At 38.3% G+C, this 23255-nt stretch overlaps 2 protein-coding genes across 2 annotated transcripts in view; one reads left to right on the top strand and one right to left on the bottom strand.

The window, feature by feature from the left end:
* Positions 1-1361, top strand: part of LOC139763435 (uncharacterized) — a 79562-nt gene extending 78201 nt beyond the window's left edge. The window contains exon 6 of the mRNA XM_071689479.1: positions 114-1361. The gene's annotated coding sequence lies outside the window, so the exon portion shown is untranslated. The remainder of the gene's footprint in view (positions 1-113) is intronic.
* The window catches only part of Wdr62 (WD repeat domain 62), a 256762-nt gene that overhangs the window by 2986 nt on the left and 230521 nt on the right, over positions 1-23255 (bottom strand). The window contains 7 exon segments of the mRNA XM_071689470.1: positions 1407-1654; positions 4194-4287; positions 6355-6472; positions 12267-12364; positions 16484-16615; positions 18978-19071; positions 19584-19686. Coding sequence (XP_071545571.1) covers positions 1407-1654; positions 4194-4287; positions 6355-6472; positions 12267-12364; positions 16484-16615; positions 18978-19071; positions 19584-19686 — 887 coding nt within the window.

Here is a 23255-nt window from a genome sequence, read left to right as displayed (position 1 = left end):
ATTATCCAATTATATTTCACAATTCTTTATAAAAACTATGGAAATTGATATTTTACTTTTACACTTTGTGCAAAAAAATGAAAAAACTTAAAAATATTTTTTTTTCTTTACAGAACATGTGAACTATCCACAAGATAAAGAATAAAAATTATCATACTTTCCTCCATATTGGTGTAGTAGGGTTCCGAATGGACTTTCGCCAGGCATGATTACACATGAACATAAACCTACATTACAGGTATATATATATTCATGCATAATAAATATTATATATTACATCCATGTTTCCATCCTAGGCCCCTCTGGTCCACACTTACACAGAGGAAAGAATACTACTACTTTTTGTATTTTCCTTAATAAACTATAAATACAGACAATCTGTATGAAAAAAAAGAATTTCTAGGATTTTTCAAGCATGGTGGAAGGGTAATTTCTGAGGAAAGTATAGTTAATGGTTAATACTTATACCCAAACCATCCTGTCTCATCCCTTTGATGCACATCATTACCATACTTTTGTTGACTTTAAACTCTCTTCTTTCACAAATTTTTATAAAGTCTGTTATTTGCTTCTAGACTGCCATCAAAGCTGTGTTCAGCAACTTACATACCTCCTATATCCCTCCCAATTCCCAGCTTACTGTTCAACTACCCCTTACCCTAAGACATCACAGTGAGTAGTTAAACTAGAATAGAAAGTATTATCATTGAACCCTTTAAGAACACAGCCTGTGAAGATTTAGATGAATCCCCAGGGTGGAGGTTTATTGACAAATTGAAAAAAAAAGAATAAGAAATATCAAGTAAAAAAAAATATAAAAATCAACCACACTTGTTGCAACTGAGATCTTTAAATTTGGTGTGCACACCAGGGCTGTATTTTCCCATATTGTGTTATACACGTAAAATATTCTACAATCCTTTCTTAGTGCTATTTGTAGTTGCTATTTGTAATTGCTTGTGATATACGGCATCTCTAAATACCAATTAACCATGCCCGTAACTGATAGGATTTTTTTTCCCATAGATAATTATAGCTACTTGTGATGTGAGACAACTCTCCATACCAACAGAGACTGATTTCTAAAAGGAAGGGGAAGAGACAACTCATACAAATACAGTTTTAGAGTCCTAACATCCTAAATTATACAAGTATAGCTACAGTCCTATCACCCTAAATCATACAAAAACAGCTAGAATCCCAAAAAACTAAATACAAGTATGGCTAGGGTCTCCAAAGGGTTGATTTAAATTACGTTTTGCTCATGCACTCTAATATTCTCATTTTTTTTTTGCATTAATTTAAGGAACAGATACATCCACCAAAATTTTAGTTACATTATTATACAGTTTATCATAATTATCCCCTAATAAATTTGATCAATATATTGCAGCACCAATACTCACATGGCATGTTGTCAAAGTCCATGAATGCAAGGTCATCACGGGTAGGGTATTCTTCAGGACTCATATCTGCAGTTGATGCAGCAGAGGATGGTCGGCTAATGTCAGAAGAAGGAAGCCCACGTCTTGACACTGGAGATGCAGCTGAAGCGTAACGGCCACGTACAGACTCTCCTCGGGATTTATTCGACAAACTGTTGCTGCGGGTGAGGTCGCGCTCACTCACCGCACGAGTGGGAAGGTTATTGCGCCTGACATACCATAGCAACAAATCACAACACATAAAACAAACATTAAGCTGTAAATCTAAAACAAACATTAAGCTGTAAATCAATGCCTACATCTACTGCAAATACAGCATACTCTTCTACACTGCAAATAATCAAAGACAACTGCTAAAAATATTCTTGATCTTTAGTTTACCAAAATCAGCAGCAGTACCAATACAAAAAAGTTATTTAGTAAAAATATCAAAAGGGACTCAGCATAACTTTGATCTAAATACTAATTACAAAGCTGTTTTACAAACAAACAAATGCTTTGATCTGTCAAATAATTATGAATCACAAGAGTTGAAATGAATAGATCATACTCATGGAAATACAGTAAAAGAAAATTACATGCACAGCAAATTCACAACAGAAAAAGACCTAGTCAAGCTTGGCCTGTCAGCTTCTTTGCATAATAAAAATAACAAAAGCAGTGATTGGTTCAGCATAAATAAATGCACAACTTTTAAATTCCACATCAAGCAAAAAACTAAAAGACCAGTGATGAGTAACAGGTAAAAAGTGTATGGTACAAAACTTGGTAACTTCTAGGTGGAAACATGGATAATAAACACTTGGAATCTTTAGGGATATTCTGTGAAGAGATGTGAAGTATAATGTAAGTACAAGGACATGAATGCAAGAAAAGAAAAAGTGCAATTTTAAAGAAGAGAAAAGAACTTTTATGGGAAAGAATGCTCCATTTGGAAAGTAATTAAGAGATGAAACATAAATATGCAGAAGAAAGGTAGCCAAAAGTTTGTGAAAAAAGTTAAACATGGAAAAGGATAAACAGAATGATGCCAAGTATATATCTAATTTTGTTTATACACAACTGCTTCTCCTGCCTCATTGAATATACGATTCATTTCTGAAGAGTTACTGAGATCAAGAATGTGGGAGGATAAAAAGTATTTTTAAGTTTTCTTATTTTTTACCAATTCAAACTTCTGAAAAGCCAAGCACCACAGACCTTGCCCACTTCATATGACAAGGGCAAACAACCATAGTCCCCAAAATAAGTTTTCTATGGTATCAGGAAGGCCTATCAATTTTCTATCAAATTACACAAGCCTTATCATGGTGGGCTTGTCCCAACCACCTGGAAATTTTCCATATTTAAGAGGGGTGATGGATGCACCTACCTCAGCCAATAACCAACTTTTTTTTTTTCCAAAATTGTGCAGTTAAAGTCATCATTATGAGTCCTTCTACTAGTGATGTTTGTCAGGCCACTCTAGCAAAGGGCAAAAGAATGTAGACGAGTGAAAAAAGGTGGAGGCAAAGCAGGACAGAAACAATGCTCCTCCAAACATCAGAAACGGAAGACCTTGAGTTTTGGAAGCAAAAAAACAGCAACATATCTTCATTCCACTGAGAAGTTCCATCCAAATTCTAATTGATGAAAGTTAACACAAGGCAAGATATGGAGAAAACATGGGAAGATATAACAGAATTGGAAAAAGTGGAAGAATGCAGAAATGAGATATCAGGTGAAAACAAATCATTAGCAAAAAGAAGGAAAAAGGAAAGGAGAAGGACAAAACCTTTTGGAACCGGTGTTGGTAGGGAAATAAAAAGTTAATCCACCAGCAACACTATACATAGGTACATAGGTTTATGTTGTTTGGAATGGACAATAACTATGAATGTTTCCAACTATTATCTTTTTTAAAAAAATAAATGGAAAACAGAAAAGTAAGGACAAACAAACTAAACGGCATAAGCCATCAACACATGACGAGGGATGCTGTTCAATCCATATATCTTGCTTGTGTCCAAAGAAAGGAATGCTTCATAGATTGTATAAAACTATACTTTGTCTTACTTTACCTTCCCCTCCTATACCATTAGTCCTATTTATCCTTAAGAGGACCCTGCAGCACTCAGGAAGCTGTCCACATCCACCATTCAGGAGCACGGGACACTGAGTGTGGTAATGCTGCATGTGCATCTACATGCAGAGAGTGCAAGACAATTAAGTAACAAGTGCTTTGTGTCTTCTTTATGGTCACTGCATTGTGGGCATGAAGGGTCTTGGGATATAGTGAAATGGTGTTTGCAGTGTTCTAGTGACGACTGATTACACAAAGGGGAATATGGTTATTAAGAAGTGAGGTGCTGGGTGAAGGAAATTTGAAATGGGATGAAACCAAAGTGGCTTCACCAGCAGGAGAAACAACTATGTTTTTGCTGGTGCAGGAAAGAAAAAAGCTAAATAAAAAAATGCTGCTGGAGATATTTTTGACCAAAGATTAAAAAGAACTATCACTGGAAGAAGAGACATCATCACACTTCCTTTAGATAAACATGCATTTTGCCTCACTAAGAGATATGCAGTAATTTTGAACAGAGATGCAAGCTCAATGGGTGCTAAAGAGGAAGTTTTTTCAAGCCAACACCAACCTGTCTAACACTGAGTATACTTATCACTAGACCTATACTCCTCAAGTAATATCTTGAATTTATGATTAACAAAATCATCCATATATGGTCACTGCTCAAACTTCAGAACACTAACCTTTCACTTCCATGAGACCGGCTGCGTGTATTCTTATGTTCTGATGGAGATGCATCCTCTGAACTAGAATCTTCTGGGAACTGTCTAATGTCACCTGAAAAGATAAATATTAATATTTCATATATCAATTTTCAACAGGAAAACTGGGTAGAAATCATACAAAATCTAGTGTAGATATAAAAATCCCTGGGATAGTGGAGAAAGAATGCTGCCCACTTATCCCCTGCCTGCTGTAAAAGGTGACTAAGGTGGGTCAGAGTGGTCGGCTGGAAATTCTCCCTTCCTGTATTACTTTCCAAAAGAAGGAACAGAGCAAGGAGCCAAGCGAGGAATTTTCCCTCTAAGTCTCTGTCATCTGTTCTCGATGCAACCTCACTCACAGGGGAAATAGTGAGCACGTATGAAAAAACAAAAATGAAAATAAATCAATGTAGTGCTACTGCTTAAATCAGGGAAACTGTAAGCTCTGTTTTGCTCACACAGAGTGTCAGTAGAACCCTTGTTAAATCAATGCAAATGAAACCAACCACCTACAGAGTGTATCACAAACTACCATCCCATAACAATTCACTTGCATCACTGCCTCTCACCTCTATTGACAGCCAATATGTATTTTCAAAATAAAAGTAAAATCTAAGTCAAATCAGGATGGATGGGAGGTATGGCTTACATTTCTCCAACTTTGGTACCATCATACATAAATGGGAGCCATTTTTTTTTTTTCAAGTAACCACAGTAGAGGAAAGCTTGAATCAAGGAACTGAGAACCTCATATCAAAAACACAAATCTGAATAACTAGGGTTTTCTGAGTCCTCTTTCACATACAGCAGCATGTTGCTTTAATGGACTAATTACAATACTTAACAGTCTAAAACAGCAAGTACACTTGCCATAGTCCTTGTTTAACCTGTTACTAAGTGATGTGGTTAGACACACAAAAGAAACCCATTATATGAAAAAGTTATGTCCCTGAGTGAAAATTGTCCATATCTAACTCTCAAGAGAGGAAGATACATGAAACAGCTTCAAAGCAATATACCAAACTCTATCAACTGGTAATTTTGATGAAATTCAAAGAACTCTTTCCAAAAAATGTGGTAATGAGGGGTTTTATCTGGTAATGGAGCAAGATGGGGTAAGGTGAGAAGGAGGGGCATTATGTTTGTCTATATCAAACCCTGAATTATCTAATCATGCAACTGTCTCAAATGAAGTTGGAGATGTTTCCTTATTTTGAAAAAGCTATCTATCGTTAACTAGCTGTGCTACCTATTCTTTCTCAGTCCATAAATTTCTATGTAGGTACATAAGGAATATCAGGGAATGTTCATGGTTGGAATCCGAGTCATTATTTAGTGTGTCAGCCTTGACTCGGTAGTCAAGTGCTTCTGACAACCACCATGACTTTACAATGGTGGCCAGAGGTGAATGAGCAAGAACCGAGGACTTGGCTATAACCTTAACTTTCTGATGATCATCAATCCTATTAAGCACCGTTAATTCTACATCTGAATTGATAGCCTTTCATCAAATACTCCTCAGATTACCTTTCACAGTCTTTGCAGATAAACTAAAGTGGCTGCAATTACTCTGAAAGCAAGACAAACTGCTTTTACAGCAGCTGAACTACACCTGAAGTCAAGCAGAAGACAATGGTCTTTTACTAAAACCAAACATCTGCTCATTTTGGTTCACTCATTTTAGTTTGCTTTTTATTAAATGCATGCCAAAGCTGACATCTGCTGCTACTATTTGTGGATACAATGATGTCAAATGGAGAAATCCTCTGCAGAGTTACTACTCTCAGAACAAGTTTTGACTTGACAGACAAACTGTCTAATAATGGTGAGGTTAGCAGTAGCATTGCTGAGACAAGAGGGAAAAATGTGGTGGCAATATATTGGCCAGGTCCTCTTACTATGTGATTCGTGAGCTTCCCATACGTCTGTTTTCATGAAATGGTTCAACTGGTATTAGTTTTCCATCCTAGCCTCATGCAGATGCAATTACTTGCACTTTCTTACACAGCCCACTTCAGATAATGTTTTGAAAGCACCAAATATTCACCAATCATTTTTCCATAGGGGCAACAGAATATTCAACCTTATTAGTACTATACACCAAAAACATATCTTTCTTACTGTTCTGTAAGAAATTTACCTGTGGAGACAGCTTGTGAGAGTGATGATTTTCTTTTGAGAGCTCGTGGAGTCATCTTGTTCATGGATGCTATAGTTGGTCGCATTGGACGTTCACTTCTTGAACAATCATCACCAGTCTGGAAGTGTTAATCATGTTACTGTCTACATATAACAGGAGATGAAAATAATCAACTCAATAACACAATGCATAGAAAAGACTGCCATGTCCACTCTCAGGTATCTTAAACATCCTAAGTCCACCAAGTTTCCTCCTTTCAAACTCACACCCCAACTAACCTGTCTATCTCCAGTGATAAACCTAACTTCACTTTTATTCTCATTTACTCTCAAATTTCTCCGTTCACACACTCTCCTAAACTCAGAAACCACTTTCTGCAGTCTCTCATTTGAATATGCCTCCAGTGCCATGGTATTTGCACACAATAACTGACTCCCCTCCCAAGCGCCCTCACCCCTACTAGATTGCAGACGTACCCCTCTCCTCAAAACCCTACATATTTATTTATCTCACCATCTCACCCGTAAACAGATCAAACAGCAATGTTGGCATCACATAGCCCAGTGGAGACTCAGCTTCACCTTGCACCACTTACCCTCCTCTCAATCTACTCACTCACATGCTTTAATCCCTTAATCTAAAGTCCTCACTGCTTCAAATACACTGCTTTACTCCCTCAAATATTTGTGACAAATCCACAAAGCATTTTCATCCATCTCATCATCTGCTTTCTTCATACCCATAAATGATTTGAAGGTTGAGTCCTGAACATGCAAGAGTGTGCAAGGAATAGAGCAGAGTGAAGCGATGTGGTTGACAAAAGATGATGTACTTTCAATGGGTTGAACCAGGGCATATGAAGTAGTCAGGGTACCTACAGAAAGTTTTGTGGGGTGTACTTGTGGATAAGGGGCTTTGGTTTTGGTGCATTATATGTGACAGCCAGAGTAGTAGATGATAGCAAAGAAGGCCATTTTTTTTTTATATTTTTGGTACTACAAACATACATGGCCTTTCTTCGTATGGGAAATGGATAAAGGTGAACAAATATATGTATATGAGTGTGTGTGGGGCCTGGATGTGGAAAGGGAGCTGTGGTTTCGATGCATTATACATGACAGCTAGAGACTGAGTGTGAATGAATGTGGCCTTTGTTATCTTTTCCTGGCACTACCTCATGTGCATGTGGGGGGAGGGGGTTGTCATTTCATGTGTGGCGGGATGGTGACGGGAATGAGTGAAGGCAGCAAGCAAGAATTATGTACATGTGTATGTATGTATATGTCTGTGTATGTATGTATATATGTATACGTTGAAATGTATGGGTATGTATATGTGCGTGTGTGGACATGTATGTATATACATGTGTATATGGGTGGGTTGGGCCATTCTTTCGTCTGTTTCCTTGCGCTACCTCCCTAACGCAGGAGACAGCGACAAAGTATAATAAACAAACAAATAAATAAATAAATAAATAAATATATATATATATATATATATATATATATATATATATATCTATATATATATCTTTTTTTTTTTTTTTTGCCGGTCTCCCACGTTTGCGAGGTAGCGCAAGGAAACAGACAAAAGAAATGGCCCAACCCACCCCCATACACATGTATATACATACACATCCACACACGCAAATATACATACCTACACAGCTTTCCATGGTTTACCCCAGACGCTTCATATGCCCTGATTCAATCCACTGACAGCACGTCAACCCCGGTATACCACATCGATCCAATTCACTCTATTCCTTGCCCTCCTTTCACCCTCCTGCATGTTCAGGCCCCGATCACACAAAATCTTTTTCACTCCATCTTTCCACCTCCAATTTGGTCTCCCACTTCTCCTCGTTCCCTCCACCTCCGACACATATATCCTCTTGGTCAATCTTTCCTCACTCATTCTCTCCATGTGCCCAAACCATTTCAAAACACCCTCTTCTGCTCTCTCAACCACGCTCTTTTTATTTCCACACGTCTCTCTTACCCTTACGTTACTTACTCGATCAAACCACCTCACACCACACATTGTCCTCAAACATCTCATTTCCAGCACATCCATCCTCCTGCACACAACTCTATCCATAGCCCACGCCTCGCAACCATACAACATTGTTGGAACCACTATTCCTTCAAACCTACCCATTTTTGCTTTCCGAGATAATGTTCTCGACTTCCACACATTCTTCAAGGCTCCCAGGATTTTCGCCCCCTCCCCCACCCTATGATCCACTTCCGCTTCCAAGGTTCCATCCGCTGCCAGATCCACTCCCAGATATCTAAAACACTTTACTTCCTCCAGTTTTTCTCCATTCAAACTTACCTCCCAATTGACTTGACCCTCAACCCTACTGTACCTAATAACCTTGCTCTTATTCACATTTACTCTTAACTTTCTTCTTTCACACACTTTACCAAACTCAGTCACCAGCTTCTGCAGTTTCTCACATGAATCAGCCACCAGCGCTGTATCATCAGCGAACAACAACTGACTCACTTCCCAAGCTCTCTCATCCCCAACAGACTTCATACTTGCCCCTCTTTCCAAGGGAGGGAACGAGGAGAAGAGGGAGACCAAATTGGAGGTGGAAAGATGGAGTGAAAAAGATTTTGTGTGATCGGGGCCTGAACATGCAGGAGGGTGAAAGGAGGGCAAGGAATAGAGTGAATTGGAGCGATGTGGTATACCGGGGTTGACGTGCTGTCAGTGGATTGAATCGGGGCATGTGAAGCGTCTGGGGTAAACCATGGAAAGCTGTGTAGGTATGTATATTTGCATGTGTGGACGTATGTATATACATGTGTATGGGGGTGTGTTGGGCCATTTCTTTCGTCTGTTTCCTTGCGCTACCTCGCAAACGCGGGAGACAGCGGCAAAAAAAAAAAAAAAAAAAAAAAAAAAATATATATATATATATATATATATATATATATATATATCCCTGGGGATAGGGGAGAAAGAATACTTCCCACGTATTCCCTGCGTGTCGTAGAAGGCGACTAAAAGGGGAGGGAGCGGGGGGCTGGAAATCCTCCCCTCTCGTTTTCTTTTAATTTTCCAAAAGAAGGAACAGAGAACGAGGCCAGGTGAGGATATTCCATCAGAGGCCCAGTCCTCTGTTCTTAACGCTACCTTGCTAACGTGGGAAATGGCGTATAGTTTGAAAGATATATATATATATATATATATATATATAAATATATATATATATATAATTTTTTTCATTTTACATAATCACTGTTTCCTGCATCAGCAAGGTAGCACCAGGAAACAGATGAAGAATGGCCCATCCACTCATATATATACATAAACGCTCATATATGCACATATACATACACAAGCACACACACACACAGACATATACATATATACGCAACTACATATCTATACTTCCTTGCCTTCCCTTCATCTGTTCCTGTTGCTACTCTACCCCAAAGGAAACATCATTGCTACCCCCAGCTTCAACAAGGTAGCACCAAGGAAACTGACAAAAAAGGCCACATTCGTTCACACTCAGTCTCTAATTGTCATGTGTAATGCACCAAAACCACAGCTCCCTATCCACATCCAGGCCCCACAGACCTTTCCATGGTTTACCCCAGACGCTTCACATGCCCTGGTTCAATCCACTGAAGCCCGTCAAACCTGGTATACCACATCGTGCCAATTCACTCTATTCCTTGCACGCCTCTCACCCTCCTGTATGTTCAGGCCCCAATCGCTCAAAACCTTTTTCACTCCACCCTTCCACCTCCAATTTGGTCTCCCACCTCTACTTGTTCCCTCCACCTCTGACACATATATCTTATATGTCAATCTTTCCTCACTCATTCTCTCCATATGTCCAAACCATTTCAACACACCCTCTTCTGCTCTCTCAACCACACTCTTTTTATTTCCACACATCTCTCTTACCCTTTCATTACTTACTTGATCAAACCATCTCACACCACATATTTTCCTCAAACATTTCCTTTTCAACATATCCACCCCTCTGCGTACAACTCTATCTATATCCTAAGCCTAGCAACCATATAATATTGTTGGAACTACTGTTCCTTCAAACACTTCCCATGTATTCACTGTGTGTCATAGAAGGCGAATAAAAGGGGAGGGAACGGAGGGCTGGAAATCCTTCCCTACAGTTTTACTTTTCCAAAAGAAAAAACAGAGAAGGGGCCAAGTGAGGATTTTCTCTCTAAGGCTAAGTCCTCTGCTCTTAATGCTACCTCACTAACACGGAAAATGGCGAATATGTATGAAAAAAATGTATACTAGGCATGGGCTCTCAACAGGGTTGTACAGATAAAGGAGGATGTGTTGGAAATGAAATGTTTAAAGATAATATGTGGTGTGAGTTGGCTGGATTGAGCAAGTAATGAAAAGGTAAGAGAGATGTGTGGAAATATTAAGAAAATGATTCAAAGAGCAGAAGAGGGTGATTTGAAATGGTCTGGACATATGGAGAGAATGAGTGAGGAAAGGTTGACAAAGAGGATATATGTGTCAGAGGTGGAGAGAACAAGGAGAAGCAAGAGACCAAATTGGAGAGATGGAGCGAAATGAATGGGGCCTGAACATGCAGGAGGGTGAAAGGCATGCACAGAACTGAGTGAATTGGAATGATGAGGTATACTGGGGTCGACAAGCCATCAATAGACTGAACCAGGGAATGTGAAACATCTGAGGGAAATCATGGAAAGGTCTGTGGGACATAGATGTGGATAGGGCACTGTGGTTTCAGTGCATTACACATAACAACTAAAAAATAAGTGTGAGCAGATGAAGCCTTTTTTTTGTCCATTTTCTGGCGCTAACTCGCGAAGGCAGGGATTGGCAATACTGCTTCCTGTAGGGCAGGGTTGCACTGGGAATGGATGAGGGTGAGCATTTATGAGTATGTGCATGCGTATATATGAGTATGTTCATGTATGTATATGGTGATATGTATATGGTGATATGTATATGTACGCATATGTACGTACATGTGCATGTATGTATATGAGTGGATAGGTCTTTCTTCATCTGTTTCCTGGCGCTACCTCGCTAACGCAGGTTTCGAGAAATGTTAAAATGGTATTGGTAATGTTGTACTGATAGGTGACTTCTAAAGCATAAACAGGATTACGTGACTCATGTTTGTCTAGTGAGTGTGGTTTCTAATAAGTGTATATCTGGTGGGTTGGAGTTCAAGACTGTGTAGGGAGGTTGTCTGTTTAGTGCTTTTCAGGTCAATTCAGTGTGTAAGTTATTCCTTAGCTTTGTATCTGTTGAGTGTAGGGATCTGTGAGCAAAGGTTATTGGGTTATTGAAGTGTGAGGCAGAGGTAACCTTTTTATTTTTACTTGAGGGTTGGTGTTTAGTTACACAGTGGTTTGGATGGAAGGGGTCTAATGCTGCTGCATAAAACTGAGCGCCAAGCATGTTGATGTGAGACTGTATTCGGAGTATCTTAGTTTCATAGAGAAGGTGCCGAGAGCTTATGCTTGCTAGGAAGCCACCAACAGATTTCAGTGCACCATTCTGTGTGGTTTGCAGATTTTTTATATTTGCTTTTGTGGGGGTGAAAGACCATGCAGACGAGGCACAGTTCAACTTACAGTGGAGCAAATGAAATGTCTGTATAGGATGTTGAAGGGTTCTTTTTCTTGTCCAAATCTGGTGCCAGTTAGTGTTCTGAGGGCATTTAGTCTATATGCTGCTTGTGTGTTGATTAATGTTATCGGTGTGGGGAGTAAATGTAACAGGTATGTGAAGCCTAGAATGGTTATTGTTTTGCTAAATGGGAAAGACTGTCTATACCAGGTGACTGGAGGATGTTAAGCACCTTCTACATAGAAAGCAAAGTGGTATTCAGGAGAATGAACATTGCAAAAACGCAGTTAGGAGGAACTCACCTGGTTGAGAACACCAATGGAACTGGAGCGTGACAATGATGAGTGTGATCGTCCAAGGGATTTACCACTGGATTTACCACCCATTTTCTTTCCGCTAGCTATGAAATAGAAAAAATTTTTTTGTTAATGACTCAAAAATATCTAACTCTGCCACTACTTACATATTTAAACAATAAATCTTAAAATCCTGTATTAACTTCTTAACCCTACTTCATACTCCTGTAAGCATTAATATGAAAAAAATATTATTATACTAAATTTGGAAGACCCTCCAGATAGTAGTACTAAAACATTTTCTTTTGCTATTACAGACATCAAACTCTCCTACAATGACTTTAGTGACTGCTAACTGCAAGATAATACAAGTAAGGACAGTACTACAAAGATCACAAACTAGCTCCACTACAGTTACTTTTTTCCCAAGAAATCAAAATGACTAACAAGTGGACACATATTGCAAATTTAATGAAATCAAATAATGTTCTAATACATGACTAGTACACCTGAAAAATAACAAAACTTGCATCAACACAAAGCAAGAAGCTAACACAGAGGTTGACAGACAAGCAAGCAAAAACTAAGACAATGATTTATGACAGACTGTCCTACAAGCCAAAAGAATGCTTACTTAAATTCCTTACCACACATTTACAGGGATCAGCTATTTTCTGCAAAACTCATCAAAAGCTTGATAATCATGACAAAACAATTTAAAGAAAACTGACTGCAGCATGAAATTATACTTAAAGGCACATTTTATCACTGGGGGCCAGGCACACAAAGTTCTTCCACCATGATATTCACTGCATTAGCCTTGAGCAGGATACATTGTGCTTTAATCCAGAGCTTAAACAAAATAAAATGATAGTAAAATATACACATATACCTGCTTAAACCCACACCTAAAACACCACCAGTACATATCAAAGCTAATGTGAAACATACTGGTACATCCAGAAGAGGAAAAAGATGGTCAGATCCCAATCATCACTGAATGTGAAAATATGAATATCAGCTTCAAACAAGATAAAAGCTGGATGACAGCTAAAAACGGTGAAACAAAATTAGTTTTGCACTCAATTCACATTCACAGCAGAGCTAGAACAGAACTCAGATACTGAATGTACAGTACACCAACACATTATAAGCACTTTAACACTTCACAAGCCTAATGTCACATCACACAATACCATCTACATTCATACATAAAGCCAGCTCAAACAACATAGTGCTATCTCCACTCCCAAACAAATTACAAACATCCTTATGAAACACTATGCAAACACTGCAATGCAGTAAAACAGAATCATCACAAAAATGCCAAAACACATGCATAAACCCAAACTCCAATCCACCTTTCACAGCAAAATGACAAAAGAAACAAACAAATCACACCGAAACCTAACCATCCTAAGGCCTGGATTAGATATCAACTGTTCATCTGAAAAGTCTTGATCCCATAGCTATTAAAATCCTAAAATCTATAGCAAGTCACTCTTGGCTCCACAATGGAATGAAAAACATCTGGAAACAAGCAAATGTAATACCTATTGTAAAACATGGCAAGATACCAAACCTACCACACCATAACTTTCCTCTCCTGTCTAAAGTCCTCATAACCCTAATCCTTAACAGCATCACTCTTGACATCACAACATCTACTGCAATTAATTTACATTTCTTACTGCTACTCTTAATAAACTATTTGCGATATGCATACATATCGCAGTTCCACCATGTTTGATATGGTATTCATCACCAGGGGAAGTCTTATACTACTCAATTCTGCTCCTTTCCATGTGCTCTCATTAGGCCATGTTTCTACTCAATCATCAGAACTGCATTTCATCTACAGTCAACTGAATAAAATATTCAAGTTTTAGCATAGAATTTTAGCTTCAAATATTCAAATTCATTGTCTTCCATAGTTTTAGCACAGAATTTTAGCTTCAAGTATTCAAATTTATTATCTTCCATAGTTTATCTATTCTATCTCTATTTCTTTATGCATTTGTTTTTAGGTTTATCATACTCACATCTTGGAGCTATGTATCCTTTTAAGGATACCATTAGTTATGTTATTTCAAACCTTGCCATTATTTCCACTGTTAGTCCTATATTCTTGTAGCGTAAGAAATACTTTTGAATTCAAGATATAATTCGCTTCTTCAACATATTTTCATTTCATCCACTGCTCCTTTAATTTCATCAGACTTATTTCTATCCTCTCATTAGCTCTGTCCAACATCTTATTCATGCAAGACTATCTTTTTTGGCTCCAATCATAATCATTTCATTTTTCTTGATCATTCATCAGTCCCACTTGCAAATCTGTAATCTTTTCTTATCTTTGGTGTACATATTCACCTTAAATAATGGCCTGTTAATTTTCACTTGGATTTTCAAGTCATCTTTCACCTGAAATCTTTCTTTTCTTTTCATATGCATCAATTTTTTATACTTTTCATCAGAAGTTAATGAATCTAATCCTGCACTTCTGAAATACAAGAGAAGAAAGACCGATGCAGATGAAAAAATGTCACACTAAACTATCCTTATATATTAATGCACAAGAACATCACTGCTTTTATCTATCAAATGGAATTTCATGTACCTATCTTCCATATTGTCCATTAAGAGTATTATGACTGCAATCTATCGAAGGGAATCAAAGAGGTTTCACAGCGTCATTCAACTGCTACTACAGTGCTGTGTTTGTACATTCAGCCAATTACATCTTTCACCTAATAAACATGGCAGATACCAAAATACCTCACTGCTATGACTAAAATTACATCTGGATTCCTAGATCACCAATCTAAACAATTACTTACATCATCATCATATAAACCCAAGACCCTTTCAATGGAGCTTCTGCAGCTTCAAGGCTGCACTCCTTCCAGGAACAGAGAAATGTTAGACTCCTTTAGGATGAGAAGCTCCTCAATGATGATATAGCCTTGCCGATGGTAACTTCACTTGCAGTGTAACCTCAATAAAGAGGAGTCCAGTAATACCAATCTTAATGATGTGAATCAAAAAAATTTATGTATAACTGCATGAGTAAGCCATCTCTAAAACTTGAAAAATGGACTTCTGAAACCTGATAATCAAGTGTCTATCACTAGTGCCACTTCCAAGCTTATATGCTCATGATATTAAGTGAATATGGCATTAAAGATATCTTGACATGGCTCAAATCTTCAAAAGGGTGGTATGCTTCACTTACAATCTGAGTCTGATCTAAAGTTTTGGATGGTATGGCACAGAGCAATACATAACATGGAATTTTCAAAGCTGATATATTCACATTGTTGTCTTTAATCACATTCAACTGAAAATGGAGTGGTACATGCATGATCTTCAAACATTTTAGCTAATGGCCATACATTAGCAAAGTTTCATATATCTGGTGAAGAATTTTGCATGCTGGGTTTATCATTAGTAAGTGAAACATCTGCCACTTCTTGCTAAAAGAAACAATACACAAGAATAAGGCTGCCTTAGCTAATTCATACAAAGGTAAAATGGAGTGAAAAAAAATTAGGAGACTTAAAATGATTGAGGTATGGAAAAGAATGATTCATAAGGAAAAATGTGGGGTTTGAAAATACGAAATCAACAAAGAGCTCTACGATAAAACGTTGCCAAAAATTAAGAATTATCAATGGAAAGAAGATAATCTTCATTGCAATGCTTCCTTAGGTAACCAAAAGCAACACCTTTATCTATATATTATAAATGATACCAGTTGCATTTACACGGGACAGATTAGGTGCATACAGTTATGCACATTTTTGAGAAAAAATTCTGTAAAAATGGCTAATGGCAAGGAAAATTCATCTACAAAAGCTAATCACTCAGCCATAATAAGACCTTAACTTAGTTATCTTAATAGAGTCTGGCAGTTTACCATTTAATTCTTAAAACCTGTGAATGTATAAAAATCAATTTCAATTGTCTCTTACAAAGCAGAGTGATCAGCACTCTTTCCAAATTCTACATGGTGAAATTATCCAGAACTGTTAATCTTATGGTGGTCATTGTTACTGAGTACATATGATGAAGAAATAACGTCTGAAATTTATAACTATTGCAACTAAAAGTTTTCTTATATCAAAAGTATTCATATGATATATAATAGTGTGGCAAGGGTGAAAGAAGTATGTAGTATAGCTGGCAAACACACAGCATTACAGGTGCGGGTGCAAGCATACCCGAGGGGGGAGTTGGCAGTAGGCGTCGTGGGGCACCAGGGTTGGTGAGGTCACTGAGAGAGCACGCGCGACGTAACCCACCACTGCCACCACCAGGGCTGCTGCTGAACCCACTGTCGCCACTCCCGCCATCTACAAACAACAGCACACATGCACAAGAGTGGATTCAGATAAATTCTGAAGGATCACTTTATTACCTGAAGTAATTACTGTTTTCAAAATACAGTGTTTATAAATATGAAACAATAGCTATAAGCTAATCTATTGTCAATGTCTTCAGGCAACATATTAAAGTTTTTTTTATTAAAGTCATCCAAAAGTGGGTTTTCATTTATACAAGACTTCTATCTACAATGCATTTACTATAATAATACATTGTGGCCTGAATCCATCCATCATGCATCACACTGTAGTCTAACAATGATGGCACAAAATACAGAAGCACAAACACAAAAGCTAAGTACACAAATGTTACTTTGTATTCAGATAACATACTTCATATTAAAGAATGAAAGAACATATCAAAACTAAATGAAATATATAACTGCCAAAATGGTCATCAGTAAGCTTTCATGCCAGCATTAACATGCTTAGTGAAGTTAAAAAAAAATTATAGCAGTCTGATCACTGCTCTTAAATAGAGTTTAAATGGCAAGTCTTAAAAAATTGTGACAGGCAAATGCAATATCTATCTATCATCATTAATTTTTCCCATTTACATGGGGTGTTCCATTACATACAAGCATGCATCTTGGTGGGAATTAACATCAAAGACCTGGAGTTTCCAACCCCAACCCTGAATGCTGTCAAAGGGGCAGGGATGCTAAATTTCAAGGTAGACTTGTTACCCTGCTATCCTATTTTTCCTTTTATCAGACAACAAGTTTCTAACACTTTTAAAAAAAAATAGTTTTACTTCAAGAGAAAAAGCACAGAATAATTTTATGAGTATGCTCTTATCATACACCATGCAAATGTAAACAATTGTGAACTACTTTAAAATAAACATAATTCCTGAAAAAAAAAAGAAAACATACAAGGTTACTAAGACACAAATAAGGAAAATAAAAGACAAGAAATCAGGAGTCTGGGAACCTGTCGGGTCATTCCTCATGCCATGAGAGCAGCCAGGTGAAACAAGATATCCAACCCTTACGTTTTGAGGGAAGTACTTGCTGTATGGTGACCTTCTTTGCTAGAAGAACCCGGTGGGCTCTTCCTGGAGCAGAAATTACTCCCTGAGGAAGAGAAGGCTGAGAAGCTGGTAGGTAGACAGCTGGAGGAGGTCCAGGGGGAAGAGGTTGAGCTTGCACCACAGGAAAGTCCTCAGCATCAACTACACTGGCTGGGGGAAGAATTACTCGACTTTTGTGAGGTTTTTGCCTTGGTGCTATTTCATTGCCTTGTCTCCTTAGCTGTTCTACTGCTGGTGACTGTGGTATTGAAAAAGAAACAGGAGCTGAGCGTTCAAGCCGATATGAATGCGTCTCTACAGTCACAGTCGACACAGAAGTATCATCATTACCTTGTATATTCTGTCTCTCCTGCTGGTTTGTAAAGTTATGAGAATTATCACAAGCTGTTATACACCTTGAACTGGTAGGGTGGCCAGGAAACTTTACAGAAAAATAGGGGGGATTTGTGGGAGTTTGCACATCTGAATGGCTACTGTCACTATTAGCTAGTGCTGTATCAGATGCTGTCCGAAAAACTTGGGAATGAGAATTTGTTGACATTTCGTTAGTTGGAAATACATCAGACTCATAATCATTTGGTCGATTCTTTACTACACCTCCGAGTGAAAGTCGCTGCCATCTCTGTCGTTTGCGACGAGGGAGAGGCAAAGTTCTAGGAGCTTCACAAAAGCGAGGAGTGCTCTTAGCTTCTTGTTGAGCTGCTGGTTCCTCTTCCTCCTCATTCTCTCCGTCCTCTAAACTATCACAGCTAAAATTTGATGTTTCACTCTTAACAGTGTCACTGTCTGAGTCTTCATCACTTCGGAGACGATTATGATGAACTTGCTTCAGTAGACGTTCCTGGGAGCTAAGTAAAGCTAAGCTTCGTAGTGTTTCCTCTAAGGAATCTGTGTCAACTTCAGGAGGTGATGGTGGACATCCCATCAGGAGATCAAACTCTAGCAGATCTCTTTCGAGTTGTTCTAGTAGTTGCTTACCTGTTTGCTGCTGGTCTCTTGGCACTGCACTCCCATCAAATATTGCTGAACTAATCTTCCCTATATTTGTAGCCCCTATATCTGTACCACCATTTCCATACTCTGAAAGGCAATTAGACCCTAACTCAGGTATACTGCCAGTAACAAACGGGGGAAGACAGCTTGAAACTAATTCAGGAACACTACCCGAAACACCAGATACAGCTGTTGGCATACTGCTGGTGAGTAATTCAGGAATACTGCCGGTGCCTGTGAGAGGAATGTGAGCTGCAGTGGGGACAGGAAGTTGAAAGGGGTAATCATCATACACATGGTTGTTACCTTGGTTCCCAGACAAATATGATGTATCTTTTTCTGGAATGTTGCTCAGGTCTGAGATGCTCTTGCTATTTCTTAGATTAGATTTATATCCGATCTGATGGTGAGAAAGGATATAGAAAAGTTATTACATACCCAAGGAATACTCACAATTATATCTATATAATGCATAGCTATGTATTAACATGAATAATTCTTCAAAATTTCAAACAATTTCCTTCTTTTCATATTTCACAAAATAACATCACATACTGTTTATTAGGTAGCTTAACCTTTATGTTATCTTCCAATCTAGTAGGGTGGTTACCTCTTAAGCAAGAAGATTTACCTAATTCAAGGACTAAACATCACAAAATGAAAGGTGCTGAGCATATCAGTCAATAATGCCTTAGCAATCCTCCCTTATGGTAGGTACATACGAAAATATAAATTGTGAGACAGGCCTATTACACTAAAAAGATAAAATCTGCTCTAGAGTGTACAGAGCTGATCACTTGATCATGTAAAGTCCTTGGACAAGATATCTTTTCTTATCTGGCAGTAACCACCCTAAGATATGAAAAAGGTAACAGACAGAATGTTATATCCATTTAGCACTCAGAAACTTACACTCTGGAGCTTCTTTCTAGTTTCTTCTATTCTCTTTAAAAGTTCTTCTCTTTTATTTGAAACTTGGGTATCTTTATTTCTTGCATTAAATTTGTAAGAAATACTGCAAGGGAAAAAGGTTAATTCAGTATCATTACTTCAGACGATCAATAATGATTTTGAACAATACTGTAATATGTTAACATAAAGAGAAGTTTCTCCTAGTTATTATGGTTCATATCTTCCAACATAATTATCTTTGAAAATCTTACCTATGTGTTGAGAGTTAACCAGTCTTAAGAACAATGAAGGAATTACAACTGGTCTAACAAACCTTAGAGACAGCACTGTACTTAAGGTAATTAGCTTTTGAAATGTACAATGAGATATGAAAGGAAAGTAGTGATAATGAACAGATGACACAAAAAACATTTACCAACTCACCTATCAAATAAATACTATAAACTACAGCGTCCACAAAAAAACCTTGTCCATCTTCCCATAAATTTTCAAAGGTAATATCACACCCACATTTCAGTATTTGGTCATCTCTCCTTTGGCCTTGATTACCACCTGCAGATGTGTGAGCACAAAAATGGCAAGGTTCCTGAAGTATTCTAGGTCCATGTTTTGGGTCCATAGGATTTTGATCTAAAGGAGGTGAGGCACTGATGAGGTGTTGCAGAAAGCAGCCACCTTATCTTGTGTTCTGAGTGCCCAGGGCACCTGGAAATCTTGTATGTAACCACATTTTCTTGCTTCCAGGTAAGAATTTGGGTTCTCTCCTCCTTAGAAAAGTAAAGAGCCAACCATCTTGAAACACAAGTGAAATACACTGTCCATAAGGGAAATTCCCAGAATGATGTAGAAGCCAGAAGGGTAAAGAATGAACATCCTTCCCTCAGCATGGCCTGAGGCATACTGAGGCGAGTTGTTGGTGCTCACACTGTTAGAAACACTTGTCCCAGCATCCAGATGTGAAATGTTTCAACCCTGATAGTGTCATATGCTTGTATCCATAATAAACTTTAGCCATGTGTTGACTTTGAAAATATGTGGAGGGTGGACAAGGTTTTTTGCAGACGTTGTACTTCACATATACATATTCATACATCTCTGTTACTATACAATGTATTCCAGTTCAAAAAATAAAACAGAGATAAATTAATTACAAATAATCATATATGCTGGTCTTCTAAAATATAAAGCAATCTTCCTGCTTACAATCTTAAGATATAAAGCTGTTGATGCATAATAACAATGAGGATGCTTTTGGCATGGTGACATATAAATCATTCAGTAATATCTAACTGTGCTTTATGCCTTAGTCTTACCAAGGTAACATAAGAAAAACATGAACAACAGCCACCGTCTGCTTACATCTACTCTTGAGATCATGTATAATGCATTAAAATCAGAAACTACCTTTTACAGCTAAACCCCAGAGACTATTCCTTGACTGCTTCCAAATACATTAGTTCAGTCCACTGACTGTACGTTGCCCCCATATATCACACTGATCCAATTCACTCTATCCTATGCACGCCTTTTTCCCTCCTAAATGCTCACATCCAAATACCCTAATATAGCCTCCTTCACTCTATCCTTACAGTATCATATGGTATATGGTATGGAGACTTTTATCTTTCATTTCACTACAGAAGAAAAAAGGGTGCATAATATGGAAGCACTTACAAATCAATAAGTAAAAGACTAGCAAAAATGAGAAATCTACAAAATAGATATATCTATGCATGACATGCAACTTAATCCAAGTTATCTATGAACCAACATAAAGAAATAATCATCATTCTTACGTGGAAGTTAATAAAACAAGAATATTAAACCATAATACTTTGGCATGTACAGAGCATCAGATTGGGGAAGAGCAGTGTGGTTTCAGAAGTGGTAGAGGATGTGTGGATCAGGTGTTTGCTTTGAAGAATGTATGTGAGAAATACTTAGAAAAGCAAATGGATTTGTAGGTAGCATTTATGGATCTGGAGAAGGCATACGATAGAGTTGATAGAGATGCTATGTGGAAGGTATTAAGAATATATGGTGTGGGGGCAAATTGTTAGAGGCAGTGAAAAGTTTTTATCAAGGATGTAAGGCATGTGTACTTGTAGGAAGAGAGGAAAGTGCCTGGTTCTCAGTGAATGTAGGTTTGTGGGAGGGGTGAGTGATGTCTCCATGGTTGTTTAATTTGTTTATAGATGGGGTTCTTAGGGAGATGAACGCAAGAGTTTTGGAAAGAGGGGCAAGTATGCAGTCTGCTGTGGATGAGAGAGCTTGGGAAGTGAGTCAGTTGTTGTTCGCTGATGATACAGCGCTGGTGGCTGATTCGGGTGAGAAACTGCAGAAGCTGGTGACTGAGTTTGGTAAAGAGTGTGAAGAAGAAAGCCGAGAGTAAATGTGAATAAGAGCAAGGTTATTAGGTACATTAGGGTTGAGGGACAAGTCAACTGGGAGGTAAGTTTGAATGGAGAAAAACTGGAGGAAGTGAAGTGTTTTTGATATATGGGAGTGGATTTGGCAGCAGACGGAACCATGGAAGCAGAAGTGAATCATAGGGTTGGGGAGGGGGCGAAAGTTCTGGGAGCATTGAAGAATGTGTGGAAGGCGAGAGCATTATCTCAGAAAGCAAAAGTGGGTATGTTTGAAGGAATGGTGGTTCCAACAATGTTATATGGTTGCGAGGCGTGGGCTATGGATAGAGTTGTGCGGAGGAGGGTGGATGTGCTGGAAACGAGATGTCTGAGGACAATACGTGGTGTGAGGTGGTTTGATCGAGTAAGTAATGATAGGGTAAGAGAGATGTGTGGTGATAAAAAGAGTGTGGTTGAGAGAGCAGAAGAGGTTGTTTTGAAATGGTTTGGTCACATGGAGAGAATGAGTGAGGAAAGATTGACATAGAAGATATATGTGTCAGAGGTGGAGGGAAAGAGGAGAAGTGGGAGACCAAATTGGAGGTGGAAGGATAGAGTGAAAAAGATTTTGAGTGATCGGAGCCTGAACATGCAGGAGGGTGAAAGGTGCGCAAGGAACAGAGTGAATTGGAACGATGTGGTATACTGGGGTCGACGTGCTGTCAATGGATTGAACCAGGGCATGTGAAGCGTCTGGGGTAAACCATAGAAAGTTCTGTGGGGCCTGGATGTGGATAGGAAGCTGTGGTTTTAGTGCATTATTACATGACAGCTAGAGACTGAGTGTGAACAAATGTGGCCTTTGTTGTCTTTTCCTAGTGCTACCTCACGCATATGAGGGGGTAGGGGGTTGTTATTTCATGTGTGGCAGGGTGGCGATGGGAATGAATAAAGGCAGACAGTATGAATTATGTACATGTGTATATATGTATATGTCTGTGTGTGTATATATATGTATACGTTGAGATGTATAAGTATGTACATTTGCGTGTGTGGATGTGTATGTATATAAATGTGTATGTGGGTGGGTTGGGCGATTCTTTCGTCTGTTTCCTTGCGCTACCTCGCTAACGTGGGAGACAGCGACAAAGCAAAATAATTAAAATATAAATAAAATAATACTTTGGAACTAGCTACAACATATTATATGGATATGGATGCAAATATATACATAACACAACAGCAAAAGACAACATAGGATTGAGACATAAACTTTTCTTTGGACAAAAACATATGGAACAAGATGAATGAAAAACAGCAAATA

The sequence above is a fragment of the Panulirus ornatus genome, chromosome 3 (assembly GCF_036320965.1).
Source record: "Panulirus ornatus isolate Po-2019 chromosome 3, ASM3632096v1, whole genome shotgun sequence".
Lineage (NCBI taxonomy): Eukaryota > Metazoa > Arthropoda > Malacostraca > Decapoda > Palinuridae > Panulirus > Panulirus ornatus.
Note: the sequence above shows the minus strand (reverse complement) of the source record. Positions and strands in the feature narration are given on the sequence as shown.